This window comes from Nuphar pumila, chromosome 1, assembly GCF_984573655.1.
Source record: "Nuphar pumila chromosome 1, dmNupPumi1.hap1.1, whole genome shotgun sequence".
Classification (NCBI taxonomy): Eukaryota; Viridiplantae; Streptophyta; class Magnoliopsida; order Nymphaeales; family Nymphaeaceae; genus Nuphar; species Nuphar pumila.
The window spans coordinates 15,172,394-15,195,469 of NC_143249.1; the positions used below are offsets into that span (position 1 = coordinate 15,172,394).

General features: G+C 35.1%; 1 protein-coding gene and 1 pseudogene across 3 annotated transcripts; one reads left to right on the plus strand and one right to left on the minus strand.

Moving 5' to 3' along the window:
• Nucleotides 1–392: 392 nt before the first annotated feature.
• LOC149848090 (mitochondrial pyruvate carrier 1-like) lies at nucleotides 393–17,719 on the plus strand. Of its 3 annotated transcripts, none has more exons than XM_090018577.1 (5): nucleotides 393–513; nucleotides 4,112–4,234; nucleotides 5,424–5,478; nucleotides 5,569–5,704; nucleotides 17,400–17,719. In XM_090018577.1, the coding sequence occupies exons 2-5, from the start codon at nucleotides 4,142–4,144 to the stop codon at nucleotides 17,434–17,436; spliced, it is 321 nt and encodes a 106-aa protein (XP_089874703.1). In that variant the 5' UTR covers nucleotides 393–513; nucleotides 4,112–4,141; the 3' UTR covers nucleotides 17,437–17,719. The 3 variants fall into 3 exon arrangements, with proteins under 3 accessions (XP_089874703.1, XP_089874658.1, XP_089874748.1); XM_090018532.1 differs by lacking the exon at nucleotides 17,400–17,719 and adding an exon at nucleotides 14,623–15,007; XM_090018622.1 differs by lacking the exon at nucleotides 17,400–17,719 and having other exon boundaries at nucleotides 5,569–5,708.
• Nucleotides 17,462–22,148, minus strand: LOC149848091 (putative pectate lyase 5 pseudogene; annotated as a pseudogene).
• Nucleotides 22,149–23,076: the final 928 nt, after the last annotated feature.

Here is a 23,076-nt window from a genome sequence, read left to right on the forward strand (position 1 = left end):
ATAGTAGGCATGAGCTCTGGGATTGTATTTTTTCGACCTAAAAATATGAGATTACGACAAATGAAAATTTGATACATTGTGGGCAGTTAGATTTTTCAACTCCTGCAAATCTTGCATATACATTGAAATATCATGATTTAAGTTTCGATTGCAACTGTAGATCACATCCAAAAGGTCAGACGGACAAAAATATTTAAAAATTATTTTTTATTAGAGGATTCCCTGCCCACATGGGTAACAAACATTAACCTACAAGGGCGTCTCTCTCAATGGAAATTTTTCCAAAAAAAGAAAATGCGGTAAGTTAATTCCCAACTACTTTTATTCGAACTTCATGGCATAAAGAATTAAAATAAAATACAATACGTTTAAAGACTAAGAAGGGGACAGAAGAAATTGATGGTTAAAAAGAGTAGTGAAGGGTTAGCCCAAATCAGTTGAAGAGTCGGGGCACACCGCGTCCGTTTTTTGGGGACGTCTGGTTTCTCACCCACCCCTTCAAAGGAAGCCAAGGTCAAACACCTGATCATCATCTCTGCACATATCTCGTGCCCAAGTGAATTTTTTGCTGCTTTTACGATCTGGGCATCGTGCTTGAGTGTTTTTCTGTAGTTGGGGCTGATGGTTTCCTCTTCCCCATCTTGAACTTTTGGTTTTATATTGAATCTGTTGATGCCGTCTTTGTTATTCTTTCGCATGTTGACTTTTTTTTTGTGAAATCTTGAATTTTTGGTTTTAGATTTAATCTGTTGGTGATGCTATCTAAGTTATCGTATTCATGTTGATCAAGAAGCTGTCTCACGCGATTCTCTGTGTGATTCTTTTGTTTTTCTTTGATGGGTATAATTTTTGTTGCGTTGTGTTCGTGAAACTAAATGATGGGTTTTGTTGGTTGAGGTTAGACTTTTGATTGGTCACCTTTGCTCGTGTTCTGAGTGCCTTTTAGGGTTTTGCCCTACGTTTTTGTGGATTCATTGGTGGCAGGATGGGCCTGCCAACTCCATCAGGCTCTATATTTTCGGGATTTGATTTGTGATGCTATGATACTTGGATTTGATATCACTTCACCATTCACTCCTTTGTTGGTTGTGCGTATTTTGAGTTCAACATGATTTTTCTCGTGGGGTTTTCCGTTAATTTTGTGCTCCTGAATTTGTGCTACCTTTTGAAGTGGAGACAATCTGAAATGATACTTGCAAACTATTTGGTTTGATAGAGAAATTTTACTATGTAAACTAACCGTTAGTACATGCCTGCAAGAGTATTGAATTGATTAGTCGTGAAGTCATGTTTATGTTCCTGATTTTAGATGCTATAGTCTTATGATTGATGGTCCCGTGAACCGTATTCTGGAAATGCATCAGACTTAAAGGTTTCTTTTTGTATATCAATTTTTCGATTGTGGTTAGTGTATAATCTGTTGATTTCCTTTACTGGGTGTGATGGATTTAAAGTCTTGTGACCTGATTCCTATTCGCCTAATTTCGTATCGACTAATACCGCACACATCATGTCACATCAAATTTTGTGATTCATGATCACATCACATTGGTCTGGTCTAATATGTGCTATATTAACCAATTGAAGACGTAATCGAGAATCTTAATGGACATTTAATACTTTATGTTTCTGTGCATTCTAGAGCAGGAAATAAACCAGTTGATCTCAAATTGTTTACGGTTGCATAAATAGATTACTTTTATACGTGAAAGTTGATCTGATAAAACTCAGCCGATATGCTAAGTTCAAGTAACTTATAAGAAAAATGCACAAAAGATGGCAAAGAATGTGATCATTGAATTTTATGTAATCTAATAAATTTCTTCAAACTGTGTAATATCAAGCTTAGAATAGCAAAAGAATTTGATTCTCTTCCTTCTATATGACATTAGTCTTGAAGTTATTTGCATGTTTTGAATAAGAAGAAATAGGGAGATGCATGGTACCTGTTATATCAACTTTTGAATATAATGACCTGGACGTTTACAATAGATGGTCTGTAACGGTTTGTGGAGCAACTTTGTAGCATTCTACTTAAACTCTTTGGTTGTTTGCATCAAATGATTAATGCTAATCAGGAGTGCAACACAGAAATAATAAGACATGTTTTAGCAAAATAACCTTGGAAACAAACATATAACGACATGTTTTGGCAAAATAACCTTGGATATGAAGGGTTTCCTTTTGGATTTCATTCAAAAGTTAAAACATGGTAGTGAGGGTATGAAAATGCATATTTTGCCTTATTATTTGGAAAACTGTGACTTGAGAATAATGCATACAGCAAAACGCCTGCACCTTATATACAGATTTAGTGAGTGTATTCTGTAGTTTTAGCAGGAGTATGTATCTCCAGCTTCCACTGGATATTTGTATGTTGGCTTGCATGTATAATGGGATGCGCTCAGCATCACCCTTGTATACCTCTACAAATGCATTGCTAGAAATTCTTTATGAATGAAGGATCTATACTTGATTCTTTCTTTGAGAATATATGGGACACCCTATCTCAATGTGAAACCTTTAACAAGAATGTTTTGTCTAAACAATATTTGGCCTTAGACATAGTTAAACCTGTGTAACATGGTCAACATTGTGTCACTAAATTTTTTTGTGATTATATATAATTTTGATCCTTTATTTTAGAGATATTTTTTTAGAATTTGTTGTTGATTGTGTACATTTTAGTTTCCAACCTGGATTTGTTTTTTGATATCTATTAATCATAATGACTTTGAATTGCTTAAGATGTGCAAATTTAAAACTTATTCTTTATCGCTTTAGATTATGAATTTTGAATGCACATGATCTCAAACATATCATTCACTAATTCATACTTGTGCGCATGTTTGTGTGTGCATGCGTGTGCATGTGCACAAGCTAGTTTTGTGAAATCTCCTTGTAAAAGCATGTAACTATTATATCCTGTGTCTGTGCCCATGTCAATGCGTCTATGTGACAGCTTTTAACTACCCTTTGAAGCTACTCCTTGCCGTGTAGTAGAGTTTCAAAACTAATTGGCTACAATATTACCTATAGAAATCTGACTTCTAGGTAATTCTTTAGTTTGAAATTTGAATGATCAGGGAACTTTGATGACGTAAAAATTACTTATCGTAATATATTATGAGTTTGTATTCTACCAACTTGTCGAAACATGTTCCCACAAAAGTGTATTCACAAAATGAATAAAGAACAGGAGAAGTTTAAACAATTGTGTATGGGGGAGATAAAACAGTAAAATGTGCATAATGATGGATGCAAATTATGACCGTAAACATCCTTGGTGGGTTATAAATATTATGGTTTTAACACAGTCACCTGTATTGTTTAAGGTAATTTCTCAACGAGGGTTCTTCTTGGTTATTTTCAAAAAGTGATTTTTCTCATGAAAATCTTGGAAGCTTTAGAAATTGAAAAGAATGTAAAAGTGTATTCACAAAATGAATAAAGAGCAAGAGAAGTTTAAACAATTGTGTATGGAGGAGATAAAAAGTAAACATGTGCATAATGATGGATGCAAACTATGACCATAAACATCCTTGGTGGGTTCTAAATATTATGGTTTTAACACATAGTCACCTGTATCGTTCAAGGTAATTTCTTAGCGGGGGTTCTTCTTGGAGATATTTTCAAAAAGTGATTTTTCTCAGGAAAATCTAGGAAACTTTAGAAATTGAAAAGAATGTAAATAGTAAAAAGAATGATAGGAAATAATAGGTTTTCTGTTATTTTTCTTGCAAAAAATATAAAGAAACAACAAGTTTTTAAAATACAGAAGAAAACAAAAAAATACAAAAACTGAACTTAAAATATATAAAAGTAATAACTTTATAAAAAAAATGGAAAAATATCGTGATAATTTTGTGATATTTTGCTGATATTATCTGCCTAGCTGAAATTTCTGATAATATCACTATTTTTTTTTTCAATATATCTTCGATACCGGTGACTATGCTTCGTCATTGCTATGTAACTGGTTCAATTTTTATGCCATAAAAGATGAAGGCAATTATTTTTTTCAGTATTTATTCCTGTGGCTTTTCTTCTGTTCAACTTTGAGATGTATCCAAACAGAAAATACATAATTCTAGTTATCTTGTTTATTCAGGTCACAACAGGAACAACAAGCTAGTCATACATGTCTGCCTTGAGAGCTTTTTGGAGTAGTCCTGTGGGACCCAAGACAACTCACTTTTGGGGCCCTGTTGCAAACTGGGGTTTTGTTATAGCTGTATCGCTCTTAATCTCAATCACTTTTTTCTCGTAAAATGTTGACCAAAGTATGGTGTCGTGTGCATAATTTTTTCTTGCCTTGCCATTGTATTTGTGATGGTCTGTATAGCTGCCCTCTGTTTTTTCATCTCAGAAAATGGAAGCTGAGGCCTTTACATTCTAGATATTTTTAGGATTATAAATGCTTCCACACTTTTATTAGTCTTAAACTAACCATGATGTATACACCTATCACAAAAAGAGATTTTCAGAAAGGTGAATTTGTGTTTTTGATTCTCTATAGGGAAGAGGTCCGCTTATAGCCATGTGCTGCTTATACCTCAATGCCTCATGGAGTGTTCCATTAAAATATATAATACACCCCAAGAGTTGCTTGTCCTTTTTCTGTGGTTTTTTTATAAGAGTTTTTTATCTTTTGCTGCTAGACACTAAAAGTTTTTTGTTGAAAATTTTCTAATTTCTCCTGTCTTGTTTTCTTTTTCTTTTTTAACAATGGGGTTGTAGGGTCCTCTTAATCCTATTGATCCAAGTCCCACTTACTGTTACTAGTATTTTTGAAAATCTGGATATTTGATGCCTCAGTGGTTGATTTGTTGTTTTTTATCTTGTAGTTTACCTTTATTTTTAGTTTATATTCTTTTGGATGTGTGACTAATTAGTATTTGTAACATTTTTGTTATTAATATCAGATTCCTTATTATATTTGTTATTCATTTGCCTAGCAGTACAGCAACTCCCATTAATTCTATTCAACATTTTAGCTTTTTTTTTGCTTGTTTGTGATTGTTCTTTATGTATAGGCTAGATAGGAGTAGTCCTGGTGGGTTCTAACCTGAGACCATTGGTTTAGATAATTGATATTTCTTTGTGAGTAAAACAATAATAGTTAGTTCTATCTGTGGTCAAAAGGTTGTGTCATTTGGTGCTCTTTTAATTTCTTGGCTTGAGTGTCCTTCCTTTCTGCATTTTTAGGTTTTTATATGCAAAATCTTCGTGTTAATGTGTTAAAAAACTTATATGCATATTTAAAATTTAATATTAGCTTAAGCTAGGTATCAGTCAATGCATTTGAGCTTATGATGAAGTCTGGGGATATGTTTAATAACCTGACCTGTCACCATTATAGCTTGAGAATATATTAAAAATGGTCTGTCGGCTAAGCGATAAAATTGTGAATGATTGTGCAGGGTTTGGTGGATGCACAAAAGCCTCCAGAAATGATCTCTGGAAACATGACAGCAGGTTAACACATCTTATGTATGAGCATTGAATATTCATAGTGATTGTAGTAAGAGAATGAATCAAATCTCACTTCTATTCTTTGTGTTCTAGCAATGTGTGTGTATTCTGGACTATTCATGAGGTTCGCATGGATGGTGCAACCCCGCAATTATCTTCTTCTTGCTTGTCATGCCTCTAATGAAACAGTCCAACTCTATCAGCTCTCTCGGTGGGCAAGAGCGCAGGGGTAAATTTTTCAGAGTGAATCAGAACTATTGTCTTCAAATTCCTTTGGATATGTAGTTAAATAGTGGAGTTTTTTGTTTCATTTATGCACTTTTGGATCTTTTTATGATTATATTTTGGTGTGCATTTTCTCATGGTATTTACTTTCTTTGGGATGATTTATTTGCTTCATTTTCTAACATTCTTGTTGTGTGGCCTTCTCTTTTTAAGTCATTTACTTGCTCGTGGGCATGGAAGCTAGTTGAATGCTACCAAGACATTGAACATGGCATAAATCTTTTCCAAGTGCTTCCACAACTTATAATTAAGAGATAACCGAATGATGCATATTATGTTGGAAAAATATCTTATGTTGAAATAGTGGTATGCTATAAATCTTTATTATTTATGGACAATCTCAGAAAATAAAAAAAGTGACATCTTTTTCACGCTGTGGCCTCTAGTGAGATTTTCCTTCCTCTATAGTATTTTTTTTCTATATACCTTTATTTTTGCCATTCTTAAGTTAACTAACCATATTGATATTGATTCCCTAACTATTGTGCAAAGGGAATTTCGCAGTATTTATGAAGGAACATATAATTTATGGCATGCTATATACTACTATAGCATATTACAATTATTTATTAAGATGCATGGTGCATATTGGTACTCCAATGTATTTCTCCTGTTGAGTCGGTAAGTTTTTTTGCAGATCCTCTTTCAAAGGGAAAGTGAGAATTGGAAAGTAATAGGTAATCTTTTAAAATTTATCATTCAAGGTACAACTGGTTGCAATAAAGTATTGCAATATTATCAAATACCGAGCAATGATCCAATATTGCTTCACAGGTGGCAATATGTAAAACCTATATATTTTGTTTAATGTTTGCAACCACGGAGTACACCTTGTATTAGTGCATGCCTCTTCTTTCTCTTCCGCCTCCCCCCACCAAAAAAAAAAAAGAACTACCTTCTCTTTCTCTCTCTCTCTCTATAGAAACATCTTAATGTTATAAGTTATAACGTAATACATAAGAAAATGATATCTAAAATCATCATTTTAAGATTCTTATGTATTGATTTTTTTAAATGCTGAAGAATATTTTAAAAAACATTGGTATATTCTAGTCTAGATGACATTGGGTAATACCTATAGTGTTTGTGAAACAAAATTTGGATTCCCAATGGTTGGCTTCATAAACTAATTATGGAAGTTGAGAAAGAAAAGTGGTAGCAGCCTTGAAGGAGAAGAAATGTGATGTGATGCTGACACAAAATAAATTTTATTGGTTCTTCCATTTATGTTGTGGATCACGTGGTAATCACAAACTCTATGATCAATGCATTGCTGTTGATTTTCTCCTCATAGCAGATAACCGGCTTTATGCACAAAATTCTTGCAATGGCAGTGACTTGAACCTATATGTGGTTTGTCTTCTCCAGATGTAGTTCTGAATGATTGCAAAACAAAAAAAGAAAGGGTGTATGGAGGGTCGTGATAGGTATAGACTAGATTGACTTCTTGTGGTCTGCTTCCACCAACATGGGATGGCTAAACCCTATTTTGTTTGGCCATGTCTCTTCTGGTTCACCTTTAATAGAAGAGGTGACAGGTTAGTTGTTGAGGTGAGTTGGTTGATAGAAGGTTTTTGCCTATGCCTGCCTTGCCTCATGGTGGGCCATCCCTAACATTAATAAGTCTGTTTGAGGGGGAGCCTTCTTTTCTATCAATGGAATGATCTCCATGCATGCAAAAACTGTGCTTTGGACTACATATGTGTTTATCTCTGTGTCAGTTGGAGACTTGCTATAATGCTTTGCTACACATTATTGTAACGAAACAAGCAAAAATACAAAAACAATGTGCTTAAGCACAAGTCTTACAAGGGACAACACAAATGTCAAAGACAATACACAAGCACACAAGTGCATACAATGGCTACAAAGAGCCTAAATGTGCATAAGGACAAGTCCACAAAGGGACAAAACATAAGCCAATCAATGGTACATACATAAGATCACAAGCGGCACTAATAAACACATACAAGTAAACACAAAAACATAAAAAATATAATCTTTTATTGATGTAGAATGCTTAGAAAAGGCATTAATTCTAGTAGGACAAGAGGTTCCTATTTATATACAAACAAGAGGGCCAAGAGGACCCGTATTGCTGTTGGAAAAGGCTAGCTGTTGGAGATTTTCGACAGTTATATTTACTAAAAGACAAAACTGAATATTAGCTGTTGGAGATTCCCAACAGCTATATTGACTTAAAAGACAAAACTGCCCTTTACAAAAGTGTAAAGGACAGAATAAAAATAAAATAAAAATATGTCAGTTTTGTCCCTAAAGGGCAGAACGTATTACATGTAAAAAATTACTATTCTGCCCCTTAGTGAGCAGAGCCTATTACATGTACAAAATTATCAGAATACCCTTAAAGGGCATTGCCTAGTGCAAAGGGAAGAAAAACTGTTTAAATTATATAATATATACATATACACTCATATATGAATATACGTATGAATCAATACATTTTAATACTCCCCTTCAAACTTATGGTGTGATTACCGAAAGCTTAAAAATACAAAACAAAGGGAAGGATCCAGGTCTTCATTTGATAATCTTCACCGAATGCCTTCATTGGCTATCTCCATCTTCATGATATGATGCATCAAAAACAAAATTTCTTTCTCAAGCCATATCATCTTTAAGAACCTTCAGAGAGAACAAACACAGGTTTCAACAACACAAAGGAAGATATCCTAACTAAATAAATTTAAAAGAAAACATTTTAACACAATAGTTAAAAAATAGTTATAGGTTATATGTATATAGTTTGTAGTTTCAAACAAATATATTTTGGGCAAGAATATATATATATATATATGTATATATATATATATATATATATATATATATATATATATATATATATATATATATATATATATATATATATATATGGAGAGAAGTTGGTTAAGTTTCATGACAAAACATAAAGGTACTATAAACAAAACAATTTTAAAAGCAAGATATGCATCGTAATCAATAATTTAAATTTTTTAGAAATATTAACAACAATTCAAGCAAGATACAATAACCATTATGCTAGACAAAGGAATATACTTCAAAATCATTTTTTTAAGAATTTCTTGTTTAGACAATCATAACCACAAAAACAACATATTTTAACATAAATTCTGAACATAGTAGAATTTTGACCACCAAAGTTCAAAAGACAAACACATATTAAACATAAAATATCAATAAGATATAAACAATTTTGCAATAATGTCCCAAAGGCTTAGTTCAACATTTCAAATAAAGATACAACTCATTAATTATACTAAGCAAAACATGACAACATGCATACTAAATGTAAGATCTCAAAGGAGCTCACAAAATGATGAAGAATTAATTAAATTCATACAAAAAAATGCAAGATAACCATCATGGAACAAATATAAATACCCTCAACATATATATCCAACATACAACTAAAGCATATTTAACGCACATAATAATGCATGATAACCCAATAAGGTTCATGTAGAAAAGGTAGAAGAGTCACTCACACAACCCAAATATGGGTTCAAGCACAAAAGTTACTAAGGTCTAAGAGGACACACATAAAAATAATAATTTTATTAAGGATAGAATGCACATAAAATGCATGTAAAATTTTCAAGGGATAACCATTTTCCATATAAGGACAAACAAGCAGCGAAAAAGATTAGAAAATACATGAAGAGATTTTAAAAATCCCACATATAACAAATCATAACAAGAGAAATGATATTTGCAAATCTCAACAATAGTTTGCTCACGACAAGCAATCACCTCTTTGACGTCTAACTCATCATCTTCAAAATTCAAGTGTATCAACACATAAGACAAAAGATCAAACACAAATGTCAGCAATAACCAAACCAATGACCATGCACCAATAATACCAGATATCTAAACTGACAATAAATACCAGCTACAACCACAAGATGTGCACATCCCTCATCTCATAAATGGTTGTAAAACTGCAATCGATACTATTAGCTACAATGGGTGCACATAACTCATCACAACCATGGTTGTAAACTGTTAAACAAAAACTCTTATCCAAAGAAAAAATACTCAAATAAGATGGGAGAGTGGAGAAAACAAGATAGACAAAAATACTGTAACGAAGACAAACTGAGATCAATTAATAAGAAGATTTGAAAACAATATTCAAATCAAAGCAATAAATTTTGCAATAATATGATAATTAATCCATAATGATCAATATGATCACAAGCAAATAACAATTGAGTCATTACTAACAAATATTGATACGAGCATCCAATATACAACAAAGGCCAAATAAGCAATTAAGTGATACAACTCACTCAAAACCAGAGGTCAATCAACTGTCAGTCAGAGCCAAAACAAGTGCCAATACAACACTCATAAACTTGGCAATATATACTGACAAGAAGATAGAGGTGCACACATAACTCACCCCAACGACTAACTCTGGCTCTACAACATCGAGACCAAATAAGCAATTATGTAATACAACTCACTCATAGAACCGAAGGTCAATCAACTATCAGTCAAATCCCAAACAAGTGCCAATACAACACTCATAAACTTGACAATATATACTGACAAGAAGATAGAGGTTCACACATAACTCATCTCAACAATTAACTCTTGCTACACAACACCGAGGTACACACAACTCACCTTGAAAAGGTCAAACAATAATAATGGATATATCGAAATAGAAAGGTGATGGACTAAGCCCTATGTCACAGGGATTCGGCCAACCAGCTGCCGCGCCCGCACCGACGTGACGCGACGCGGGTGCGGCACCCGGTGCAGTCAGGGTCATATTCATCCAAATTTTAGACTTTAAAAAAAAATATATCGCCCGATAAGGGCTTGAGGATTAGGGCAAAACTGTTTGCCCTTTTTCGAGTTTCCTCTGTCTTCTTCCGACGCTGCTGAGCTGCGACACCCCGACGCCGGCGACGTGGATGAACTGCTACCATCCGGCAAGCACCACCCTTCCTCTTTATCTCCAAGGTACGTTATTCTCTCTCATTCTCTCCTTCAATCTCTCTCTCCATTCGTCTCTCAATTTCTCGACTACCTCTCTCTATTTTTTTTCCATTTTCATACTGCGTGCCTCTCTCTCAACTAAATCTCTTTCCCCTTACTGTGTACCTCTGTCTCTCTCAATCTCGGCTAAACAAGCCCATTTTTGAAAAAAAATATTTACCCATTTTAGGGAAAACTGAGTTTGGTTGGCTTGTTTTCTTAAAAATCTATCTATTACATAGTTTTTACATGTAAAAACTATGTAATATAAACATTATATTGTTTATACGTAGATATATTATATTAATATGACGTTGCAAGTTCGAATCCTAATCGTATAGCCCGAATCCTAATGTAATATAAACAATATATATATATATATATATATATATATATATATATATAATTTTTTTTTAGATTTTTGCCTTCCCGCACTCCTGCACCCAAGTTTTTTTAAAGTGTCGCATCCCCGCACCCGCACCCATGTGACATAGACTAAGCCAAACAAAGAGGCAAATAGGGAAGTCTTGATATAGACATTCCAAGAATAAAGGAGACAATAATTAATTTGACAAAAAATTTCAAATCAAGTGAAACAACAAGAGTTTGAATCCTCAAATAAGTTTTAGTGAAAAGCATGCACTTCATGCAATCATATGACAAGATAAAATGTTCACTAACGAGAGTCTTCAATTATTAACAAGCATGCCCATCAATAAATACAAATTGGACAAGTACAAAAGTGAACCACTGAGGAGACACTTACAACACCCACAAAGAGCATACACAAAGAAGGCTCTCATAATTTATAAAATAATATTTTATTAATACCAAGTATTCAAAAAACATAATACTTAAATCCCATGAAAAAACATGTAAGAGCCATGAGACTACGAAATAACACAACCACAAGGCACAAATGCGACTAAGGTCTCCATATAAAGTCCTCACCAGTGTTGTTAAAAACGCGCCTCAAGGCGCAAGCCTGAGGTGTACTTGCCTTGAGGCATGCGCCTCAAGCATGACTTGTGTGCCTTACATTTGTTGAGTCAAATGGGGGTCAAAGCCCCAATTTGATTCAATTTTGGGGTTAAATAGCAAGGAGTCTCCCTTCCTGCTCTCTCGGTCTCTCTCCATCTCTGGCATAAAAGGAGAAAAAGAAGAAGGTACGTCTCTCTCTCTCTCTCCCTCTCTTTCGTCTCTCTCTCTCTCTCTTTGTTTGTCTTTCCCTCTCTCCTCTTTCACTTGTCTCTCTTTGTCTGTATATCTCTCTCATCCCTCTCTCTGTCTGTGTCTCCCTCTCTCTTTGTCATTCTCTCTCTCCTCTTTCTCTCGTTTCACGCTCTTTGTCTTTGTCAAAAGTCTCGTTTCTCTCTCTCGTCTCGTCTCTATCTCTTTCCATTCTTTTTTTTTTAAAGGCAAGCTGAGGTTAGTCATACCCCTACCAGTTATACAACTATACCATTGGGTTTTAACCTGCAACATCTCAACACAAGGTGACGTGCACTAGCTGCTCCTACCAGACAAACCGAGCCCCTGTTGGTTTTTTTGGCTGCTTTCTAAACATATCCATGTTTGCCTTTGATTTTTTGCTTATATTTGAATTTGTTTGGTTTTATTTGAATATCAAAATAATGTTATTTTTTGTTGTTTAATGTACAATCAATATGGACAATAGGGAGTCATCCTTTAATGCGACTCCATTCATATCTCAATTTTTTTCTCTTAAAGTTCATTGTAATATATGTTGAATATGAATTTGAATTCATTGGATTAAATAAAACATTGACTCAATTCTTTTAAGGGAGCCATGTGACTCTTTGAGTTTTTATAAATTTCTTTGTTAACATATTATATGCATTTTTGCATTTGAACAATGAGAAGAGATGTAGGATGAGATCATTGAACTAAAGTTTCAAATCCCATTAAAGATCCCAAACTCATAAGACATGTAATTTGCAATTACTGTCATAAAGAGACTACATGAGGCATCTACATGCTGAAACATCACTTAGCTGGCACGAAATATGGTGTAAGCTTGTGCGAAGCGGTTTCACATGATGTGAAAACGTTTTTCATAATCATCTAAGGGATCAGAAGCAAAGAAAACAAGAGGAGGAACAAAACACGTTAGAAATTGGGATGAGTGTTTATTTTGGATCATGAACAAACGATAATGTGAACAAAGAAGCCAGTGGATCATGTAGTATTGCAAAAACAAACACAACTGGTCTCATGAACCTCTATGTGGACAAAGAAGCATGACAAACCACAATAAACACTGCTTTCAGAAGGGATGAGAGAAAAAACATATGTCATGCCATTGGTAGATTTTTTTATTCCAATGCCCTATCATTTAATCTTTGCAACAATTCATATTTTAGTCAAATGGTAGAAGCTATTGCAAATTATGGGTGAGGGTTCAAACCACATTACCACGAGATCAGAACGTAGATTATGAAGGATGAGGTAGATTGTACTCATGAAATTTTAAAAGAGTTAAAAAATGAATGGCTAAAAGTTGGTTGCAGCATTATGACATATGGAAAATGAAGAAACATAATTAATTTTTTTGTGAAGATCTCATCTGGGACAATATTTTTGAAGTTTGTTGACATCAGCGACATGAAAAAAACTGTTGTAAATTTGTGTAAGTTTGAAGAAGTTGTTAAAGAAGTTGGTGAAGGGAATGCGGTGCAATTCATTACAGATAATGCACCAAATTATGTGGTAGATAAGAATATCTTAACAACAGAAAAAAACATATTTTTGAACACCATGTGCGGCGCATTGATTGGATTTGATGTTAAAAGATATTGGAAAGATATCAATTTTTAAAAATACGGTGAAACAGGCAAAAAAAATTATAAGATATATCTATAGTCATGCATGAATATTAAATTTAACGAGAAAGCTCATAAAGAAGAAAGAACTTCTACGTCCAATTGTCACTCATTTTGCCATAACATATCTCACGCTTTATAATATTGGATGTTGCAAGAAAGAGTTGTAGTCGATGTTGTCTTCAAATTTTAGATTATCTAATTACTATAAGAAATCTAATACTAAGAACATTTCTTCTATTGTTCTTAATGATCATAAGTTTTGGGCTGTCATATCATATGCAGTTAAAGCTACGTTGTCTCTCGTGAAAGTGTTGCGATTAGTGGATGCGGATGAGCCTGCTATGAGATTTTTGTACGGGGCAATAGATAGAGTAAAGGGGAAAATTGTTTCAAATCTTGACAATGTTGAAAGAAAATACAAACCTATTTGGGACATCATTGATAGACGATGAAACTTGCAACTTTATAAGCCTTTGCACTGCCTATTATTTAAATTCTCAATTTCATTATGCTGACAACTTCAACCCGGATGGAGAAGTTATGAGTGACTTTTATGATTGTATTGAAAATTTGGTTTCTGATGCAAATGTTTGGTTGAAAATTACAACACAAATCAATGTATTTAAAAAGGCAAAGGGATTGATTGATAGAAAGGTAGACAAAAAAATTAAAAAGTCTTGATAAGTTTGCAATTATGCTATTATTTGTTAATATTTTGTTTATATATATATATATATATATATTGTTAATTGTGACATTCTTAATGTTTTTATCATTTTTTATTGTTTTCGTTGAATGCAGTTGATTGGTTGATTTTATTTGGGCACGAAAATCCCGAATTGATGAATTTTGCAATTCGAATTCTAAGTTTGACGTGTAGTGCATCGAGCTGTAAAAGAAATTAGAGTACTTTCTCATTGGTCTGTGACTTTGCATTTTATTTTTGAAATACAATTGTATAAGTTTAATTATTTTATAATTGATTATCAATGATTTGGAATTATAGGTACATACAAAACAGAGAAATAGACTTGAACAAGAGAAGATGAATGCAAAAGAAAAAGGGAAAGCAAAAGAAGTGATTAAGGATGTGGAGGAAGAAAGTGCAGATGATGAAGAGTCAGAGAATGTGGATGAAGGAGAACCTGTTTATATGGATTCATCAGATGATGACATTGAAGACTTAGATATTGATGACGACGAGATAAAGAAGAGCCTAGGCCCTAATTCATATCCTAGGCTATGGACATTTATATATTTTTTGGGGTATTTCATTTACACTTGTGAATGTTAACACTGTCATTTTGAAGAATTTTGGACAAATATATTAACATTTGGTTGTTAATGCTAATATGCATTTTCTAATGATGACATGATGTTGTTAATGCCAATATGCATTTTCTAATGATGACATAATGTTGTTAATGCCAATATGCATTTGGTTATTGATGCTAATTTTTTATTGAATGAATGCTCATATTTTATTTCTTAGATACTTACTTAGATCAAGTTGTGCATTAATGTTACTTTTACATGTTAATCTCATATTTTTTCAGTATTTATTTGAGATTTTTTATTTCTTGTTGGTTGTTGCTTCATCAATAAAACATTTTATTTATTTATTTGTAATTTTAAATATTTTTTAAGTTTTCAAAAATAAATTTTTTGAGGCTTATGCTTTACACCTTGCCTCAGTTTTTGGTGGAGCACCTCGCTTCGCCTCAACGCTTTTCACAACATTGGTCCTCACACAAAAAAATCTTTTCAATAAATAATTTTATTAATGATTATGATACACTAAGCATATGGGACACAAATCATTCAAGTGCAAATAAGTGCGCTCACAATAAACACCTCTCAAGAGGCAAGAACACAAGCCACAAATGAGCACAACCACAAAGGCCAAGAGAACAACACATGCATAAAGAAAAACATTATAATAACCAAAGAGCAATATGATCATGTAGATCTAATGCATGTCAAGATACAATACAAGACTATGGTACCCGTACACGCCATTTTTCCCTCCGTATCCGTGTCAACACGTGTATCCCCGTGTCGACACACGACTTTTTATCCTCCGTACCTACAAGTTTGTATTCAATTTATAATTTATAATTATATTTTTAGTTTATAGTATATATTTTAGATATAGCATATATATTTAGATTATATTCAATTTATTTTGTATTTATGTGATATATATATATATATATAGCCGTGTCCCCGTTCCTACATTTTTTTGGAATTGTCATGTTGTGCCCGTACCCGCACCCCAGGTGACAAATACAAGAGCATGTATTACAAATCTAAGCAAGGTAAGAATATGAGCAAGTCATGTATAACTAGAGCATATCAAAATCTTATAAAGTGCTCACACATGAAAACATTCTCATGCATATATAAAAAAACATAATAATATATATTATCAAATGAGACTACAAGGAACTTTGCACAAAGGATAATTTAAAAGTATGCAGTGTACATCCATTCCATTAGAAACCTTTCAAAAAAAGTTTTAAGAAATAACAAATGATTATTCAAATATAAGAAAATGAGTATTTTTTCATGCATGATACATGAGATAGACAACTCAAGAAAAAATAACTAAAAGATTTAAGATACATAAAGAGTCAAGATCTCCCTTGAATCCAAACCATACATGGATTATGAATTCTTTACTAGGCTCAAATCCGAACCAAGGTGTCCTAAAACCCAGAGGCAAAATACCAAGAAAAAATTCTTGGCTCTGATACCATGTAATGAGACAAGCGAAAATACAAAAACAATGTGCTTAAGCACAAGTACAAGTCCTACAAGGGACAATACAAATGTCAAAGACAATACACAAGCACACAAGTGCATACAATGGCTACACCTTCTGGATGTAGACCCATAGGCCTCAAGTGGCTATTTGTGCATCGATGCTAGCTTTTGATTGCTTAGAGGGCAATCTGGTTGGAACGTAACTCACAGATTTTTAATGAGTGTTCCAAGCTGAAAAGTGTTATAATAGGTACCATTCAATGAGAGCTATGTCAAAGGTGCAGATTGAAATTTCCTGATTCCGAATTGGGCTGGATCGATCTTCCCAATTTCGGATGTCGGTGACATTATACTTGAGACTTTCTCTTTTCTGTTTCCTGTTTTTCTGTTTTTTTTTGGCCTTAGGGTGACATCTTGTCCCCTATGTATTCACTGTAATTGCTGATTTATTCTGCCAATAAAAGGATGTTTTCTTTCAAAAATAACATAAAAATAAGAATTTCTTAAAAATGTCACACAAATATTGTGTTAATATCGTGATATTATCGCGATATTTTGCTGGTTTTATCGGCAATATCGCCATATGTTCAAAATATCGGCGATATAGGTGACCGTGATTATAACTACCATTCCTGTTACGTTTCAGATTGAGGTACTTAGGTTGGCAGTAGTTTAGATAGTACCTGTTATGTTGAAATGGGATTCTGTGCCATTAGTTTGATCCGCTTTAGACTTCATGTTCATGGCTTTCGGTTGCACTCTCACTCTTGGTTTCCAGGTATGCATTTTGTGCCTGCTATGCCTGGTTGCATTTCTCTTTCCATGTTTTTCTGGTTTTATTATCAAGTACTTTCTAGCAATGTACTTGGCAGGAAGTTGGTCCATACTGTCGGTGAAATAGATTTAGGGACTGACACTTGAGATGGAGTGTGCATGGAATTTTCTTGTTTCTTCCTTGGTTTCTTTTGATTTGTTTTCTCTAAATATATTTTGTTTTCCATGTTCTTCCCCTGCCAGATATCTTGACAAGAAAGAGGAAGCTGACAACCAGTAGCTTTATCACGAACCAGTGAAGCGACTTGTGAAACTCCTCACATTAACAGTGGCACTTTACACGCATGTGTTCCAACTGAACAACTTTTGAAAAATCATTGACAAACTTGATGTGCCTTCCAGTAGGATTTTGTTTTTCCTCTTTACAAATTGCTTCTAGTGAAGCAGCCTCAAGTGCCTGGAGAATTATATAATTCTCCTTCCAGCCTATGTTTTTAGTTTTACTACCATACCTAAAAGTGTTCCAAGGCTGAGATGCTGTTAAGAAATGGCTTCATTCTTCACTGTAGCCTAATTTATTCTTGGCCTTGACTCCGTCTATAGTTTGTTCACTAGTCACTGAACGCACACACACACAGCTGCATCAATCAGTTGACTTCATATACTTGTGTCAAAAGCAGGTGCTTCCACTGGTACAGTTGAGTGGTCCTGCTGAACCGGTGAGCATGAACACATAAGATGCAGGCATTGCCTCCAAACTCGATGCCCATACATAGCTTGAGGGAGACTCGTCTCCTGACTCTGTGAAAAATGCACCATTCAACATCATGTCTCCATCTGATCTCCAATTCCAACTTCTCCACTCTCCCTCTGTTGCACCCTCGTGCTTCGTCACCTGTTAGACAAACAGAATGTAATTTTTTCCATTATAACAACAAAAAACAGAGATCAGGTGCAATATAATTGCACAAAAAAAAGATGCTGCCTCATCTCCTTGCTCGACGCCTGTTGTGGCCTGACAAAACATGTCAACAACTGGTCAACTTTTGTGGGGACTCGCAAGCTGAACAGGATGCATGTTGACCAGCCCATGGGAGCATCACCTTCTTTTTGCATAGTATGTTAAGGATGAGCTCACCTCTTTCGTCCCATCATCATCAGAGGCAATAAAGACGTTCCCTTGGCTATTGATCGTTGGATTTGCACTTCCCCCTATTGCATACATTTGCCAGTGACTGTACAAATTGTTCACCACATGGAAATATCCAAGTCTGCATCTGCGCATACCAAACAAATTAAATAGGTAAACACGTTCTTGTGATTTTTTTTTTCAGAAGGGAGTTGGCTGGTTGTGTGATGTGGTTCTTAAATGCCTAACTTAATAAAGGCCTGCAAACTAAGATTTGATTAAGTATTAAGTTAATTGCATTTGGATTAAGTTTGGATTCTGCCAGCCGACCCGCCCTGTGATCTCACTATTGCAGGTTTGCAACTTTCTTTGATCAAATCTAACCCCAGGGATGATCTACGTGCTCTATTTAGTTAAGATGGACATTTGAATTGCTGGAATCCGACCTGTATATAGGAATTTTCATACAATAAAAAAATTAGTGGGAGATAGCGAAATTTTATGATTTAAAACATCATATTTTTGTGTCAAAAAACAGGACCCAAGGGTAGATTCCTACCAATTTGGCCATGCTTAATCTATCTATGGGGTCAAATTTAATCAAAACAAGGTGCAACAGCTGCCTCTGAGTTTTAGTCCAAGTAGATTTTAGATGCAATAATGCTTGGACTTGGTTATACCTAATAGTTGGCAAAATTCCATTTTAAAAAGCATCTTTTCCAATAAAACTTTGAAAAAAAAGCTCCATCTTTTTCAAAAAAATAAATAAATCTGAAAGAACCTCATTCTTTTGATAGAAAGGTTTAGAGAGAGAAAATCTGTATTTACAAATTTTTTAAATACTCAAATATGCATTTAGTTCTGTAGGATCTCGAGTTTGAATCATATTGAGCCATGAATTTGAATATAGTAATTCCTATACCCTAACTTGATTTTCAATGAAAAATCTCATATACAAGTCTTTCCATGACCTTGTTTTATAAAATTAAAACTGAATCAAAATGATTTATTCTATTTACTGTTTTTTTATTACTCATTCTTACTTCTTTTTCATCTTCCTTTATTTGAACATCAAAGCTTTTTTGAACACCAAAATTCTTTAATGAATTTTTTCTGCTTCACAAATTACTAACCATACTAGAGAGGAGTAGGGTGGAACAACAATTTTTAGACCATGAATCCGGCATGTAATGTTGCTTAGTTTTCTATCACTGAAGTTTTAGAAATATAAGATAAAATATCAGAAATATAAAAATTATAAGATGCAAAAGAAAGTTAGTAAAATTTAAATATTGCAAATCCACACGACTTGACAAAAGAATAGGAAAACAATTTTTTTTTAAAATTTTGTATCTTGCAAAATATAGAAAACAAATAAAACCAACTCTGAGTCCCGGCCGTCTTAACACTGGGTCAAATATATTGCTCTTCCTTTCAAATAGATAAAACCAAGGTTGTTAAATGCGATGAGGCGATTGCCACTGCTTCGTGGTGCCTACTCCTATACAGCCAGGAGGCATCCGACAACAACAATGGAGAGGACCCCGTTAGGATCCAGGTCGTCCTGGCGTGCTGCTTGAGGGTTTTGGTGTCGGAGGAAGAGCAGAGGGCGAAGGGTTTTAGGTTAGGGCTGCAGAGGCCGGGGTTTCTGATCAGGGTGGAGATATAGAATGGGGGTGTCGAAGCTAGAGGGGGTCCTTTCGGCAAGGCTTCTGGAGGCCTCTCATGCGGGTTAGGCATGACGGGAGGGCGCCGGAGAACCGGTTTTCCTCTGCCACCTTTCCCTCCACAGGAACAACCTCTCTGGCCCCTTCCCCAGGCCATCGCCTCCTTCTCCCTCCTCCAGTGCCTCGTCCTCTCTGGCAATGCCCTCGCTGGAGCGCTCCCCCCGTGCCGAAGTTCCTTGGGAACATTCCAATTGCCGTGAGCCTCGACCTCTGATTCAACAACCTCAGTGGCCCCCTCCAACAGTATGGCTCCTTAACCAATCAAGCTCCCACAACATTCATAGGAAACCCGCTCCTCTGTGCCTTTCCCCTCTAGAACCCCTGTGAGAAGCGCTTGAACTCCACGAGAATACAACCCGAGTTGGCCCTACTAACTAACCCGCTGCCACAGATGGCCGGAGGAGGGTGTTCTCCAGTGCTGCGACGTTGCAGTGTCGACCGTCGGGGTGGCTTTGGTGTGGTGCCACACAAGTCTGAGTCTACGATCGTTGAAGATCGGGCTCTCTAGCGAGATCTTGGTGTCTGTCCCAGTTGTCCGCACATTGTCATCAAAACAATGGACATTTAAAACACATCTGAGTACCGTCCAAACAAATATTATACTTGGTATAGTTGTTACGGAACGAACAGAACCAATGCTCTGTTTTGTCTTTTTTTGTTCATTTTATTCAATCCTGAATAAACCATCAACCATACCCTAATGGTCCCCATGGACTGAGTTCTACACGCCAAACTTGGTCTGGATTTGACACATTGACAACCATAGACGAGAGTTGCAAGCTTCATTTAAACCAGTCAGTTTTCACAATGAAGGCCTCTAAAGTCGTTGGTAATTAGTATCCAAGTAAATGCCTCCACCTACCATGATTATGCAACACATCAGCCATATGGGCCATTTAATCATTTTAAAGGATTTCCTTAACAGGTTAATATATGGTGCTATTGAAGGATTGTGCTGGAAATCAATGCTTCAAGCTTTATCAACTAAATCTGAGCACATTGATGTGTTCAGCATGGTTTGTTTGCCAAGGATCAAACCTTGGATAGTGTTATTTTGATTTAAAATGTCTTTTTGAGTCTTGAAATTTTAGTGCATTGTAGGCCATTGTTTTTTGAAGCTCCCAAAAAATCTGCTTACATGTTACAATCACATGAATCAAAAATCATTTTCTATTATTGTAGATCAGATCCATAAGGCCTGATTTATAAAAAAAACTAAACAAATATGAAAAAAGGTGATTATACTCAACGGCTCCGTGTAGCATCAAGTATTAACCCTCTTGTTAACATACTTTAAATTAAGAAATTAAATTAACAAACAAAAGGAATCAGTTTGACATGAGATAGAAGGAAATCATACCTAGGCATCCTTTGCACCAGGCCTTCTCCAAAGTAATTATAAGCAATGGTTACCTGCATAGCCTGATCTTGAAGGAACAAATCACTGTGACCCATGAGCATGACTTCATCATGATGAGTCATGTAGTTATTTGATATGGTTATGGCATTAGACCCATAGATGGCATCAATAAGACCATCATAGCAGTTGTAGAGAGTGCAATGGTCTATCCATATATCAGTTGAACCAAAAATGGATATCCCATCACCATCTGAGATGGTCCTCCACCCATAATGTGATGGGGAATCCCTAACAAAGGCATTCCCCCCAGGAACACAGTCATGTATGTGTATGCCATGGATGATGATGTTGGTCACAAACTGCACAGTGATGCATGGCCCGTTGGTTATGTGCACATTAGCACCCCTGCCATCAATAGTCTTGTAGGAGTTCACCATGAGCTCCTGCTTGATCTTGATGACCATGTCGTGATCGAATACAATCCACAGGGGCTCGCTCTGAATGACGGCATGCCGCAGCGTGCCGGGGACTGGGTTAACAGGGTCTAGATCACTAGGGTCTGTTACCACATAGAAGCTGCCATTGTAGCCACCCAAAGCATGGAGACCAAACCCAGTTGCACAATCGGCTAGCCTCTGTCGATTGGAGTCCCAGTCAGGGTCACACCTCCAGCAGTCATCTATTGGATTCCTTGTTTGACATGAGTTGGAATCTAAGTTTCTTCTTGTGGCCTTGATGCTCCTACAAAGAAGATCGAGGCAATGAGCAACGGAATATATATATATATATATATATATATATATATATATATATATATATATATATATATATATATATATATATATATATATATATAGAGAGAGAGAGAGAGAGAGAGAGAGAGAGAGAGAGAGACCAAGTTTCATGGGCATTTCTGGGCATAACCAAGGTGGACAATGAGAGGAGTGTGAAGAGAGAATATGAAGATGTTCTTTTCATTCTCCAGAGAGAGAGAGAGATTGGTACAGGCAGCTTGGCTACGTGCTGGTGTGGTAGTTTCACAGTTCACTCATCAAAGTAGTAGAATATTGTCGATTTATAGGGAAGCGAGGTACTTTTCTTGGCTTATTCAGTGTCATTTTCCCTGGTAAATAATTATGGGAACAAGCACCAACAAAAAATAATAGAGCAGTTAATGCCTCTCACAAATATACGGGTATGATTGCAACAAGACACGCCAGATTAAAATTTTTCTAAAAGTAGGATACCAGAACGCAGAATTTTTAAATTTAAATCAATAAAAATTTTGATATTGTAATATAAAGTGACACAAACATGCTAAATAGGTTTTCTGCATTTTATTCTATGGACATGATCGGTTTACTAGGAATAGACACCCGAATCATGTATTTTCAATGAAAAGATTGATGTTTGAAGGGGATTTTGGACTCTTGATTTTCACCCATGTGTCAGAATTGAACTCTCCAAATCCCTGTAAACTCAAGGATGTAGTTTGCATGGTCAGAATTTAAAAAAAAAGCCTTTATTTAGCCTATTTCATTTTGCATATTTTATTTAGGATGTTTGAATCACTTTTATAATATATATAAAAAAATTGGATATTCTTAAAAATATTTAGAAACTCTGGATGCATCTGGGTCATGTTAGTGGGTTAGTGCGTATTTGACCTGTGTCACCAAGGACATGCGGCTATACTCATCACCA

What these genes read in the sequence shown, in the direction of transcription:
- LOC149848090 (XM_090018532.1), top strand. Translation starts at nt 4,142, where the DNA reads ATGTCTGCCTTGAGAGCTTTTTGGAGTAGTCCTGTGGGACCCAAGACA. An exon ending in ACTGGGGTTTTGTTATAGCT is followed by an intron (nt 4,235 to 5,423) that starts GTATCGCTCTTA and finishes ATGATTGTGCAG; the next exon opens with GGTTTGGTGGATGCACAAAA. An exon ending in CGGTGGGCAAGAGCGCAGGG is followed by an intron (nt 5,705 to 14,622) that starts GTAAATTTTTCA and finishes TTGGAATTATAG; the next exon opens with GTACATACAAAACAGAGAAA.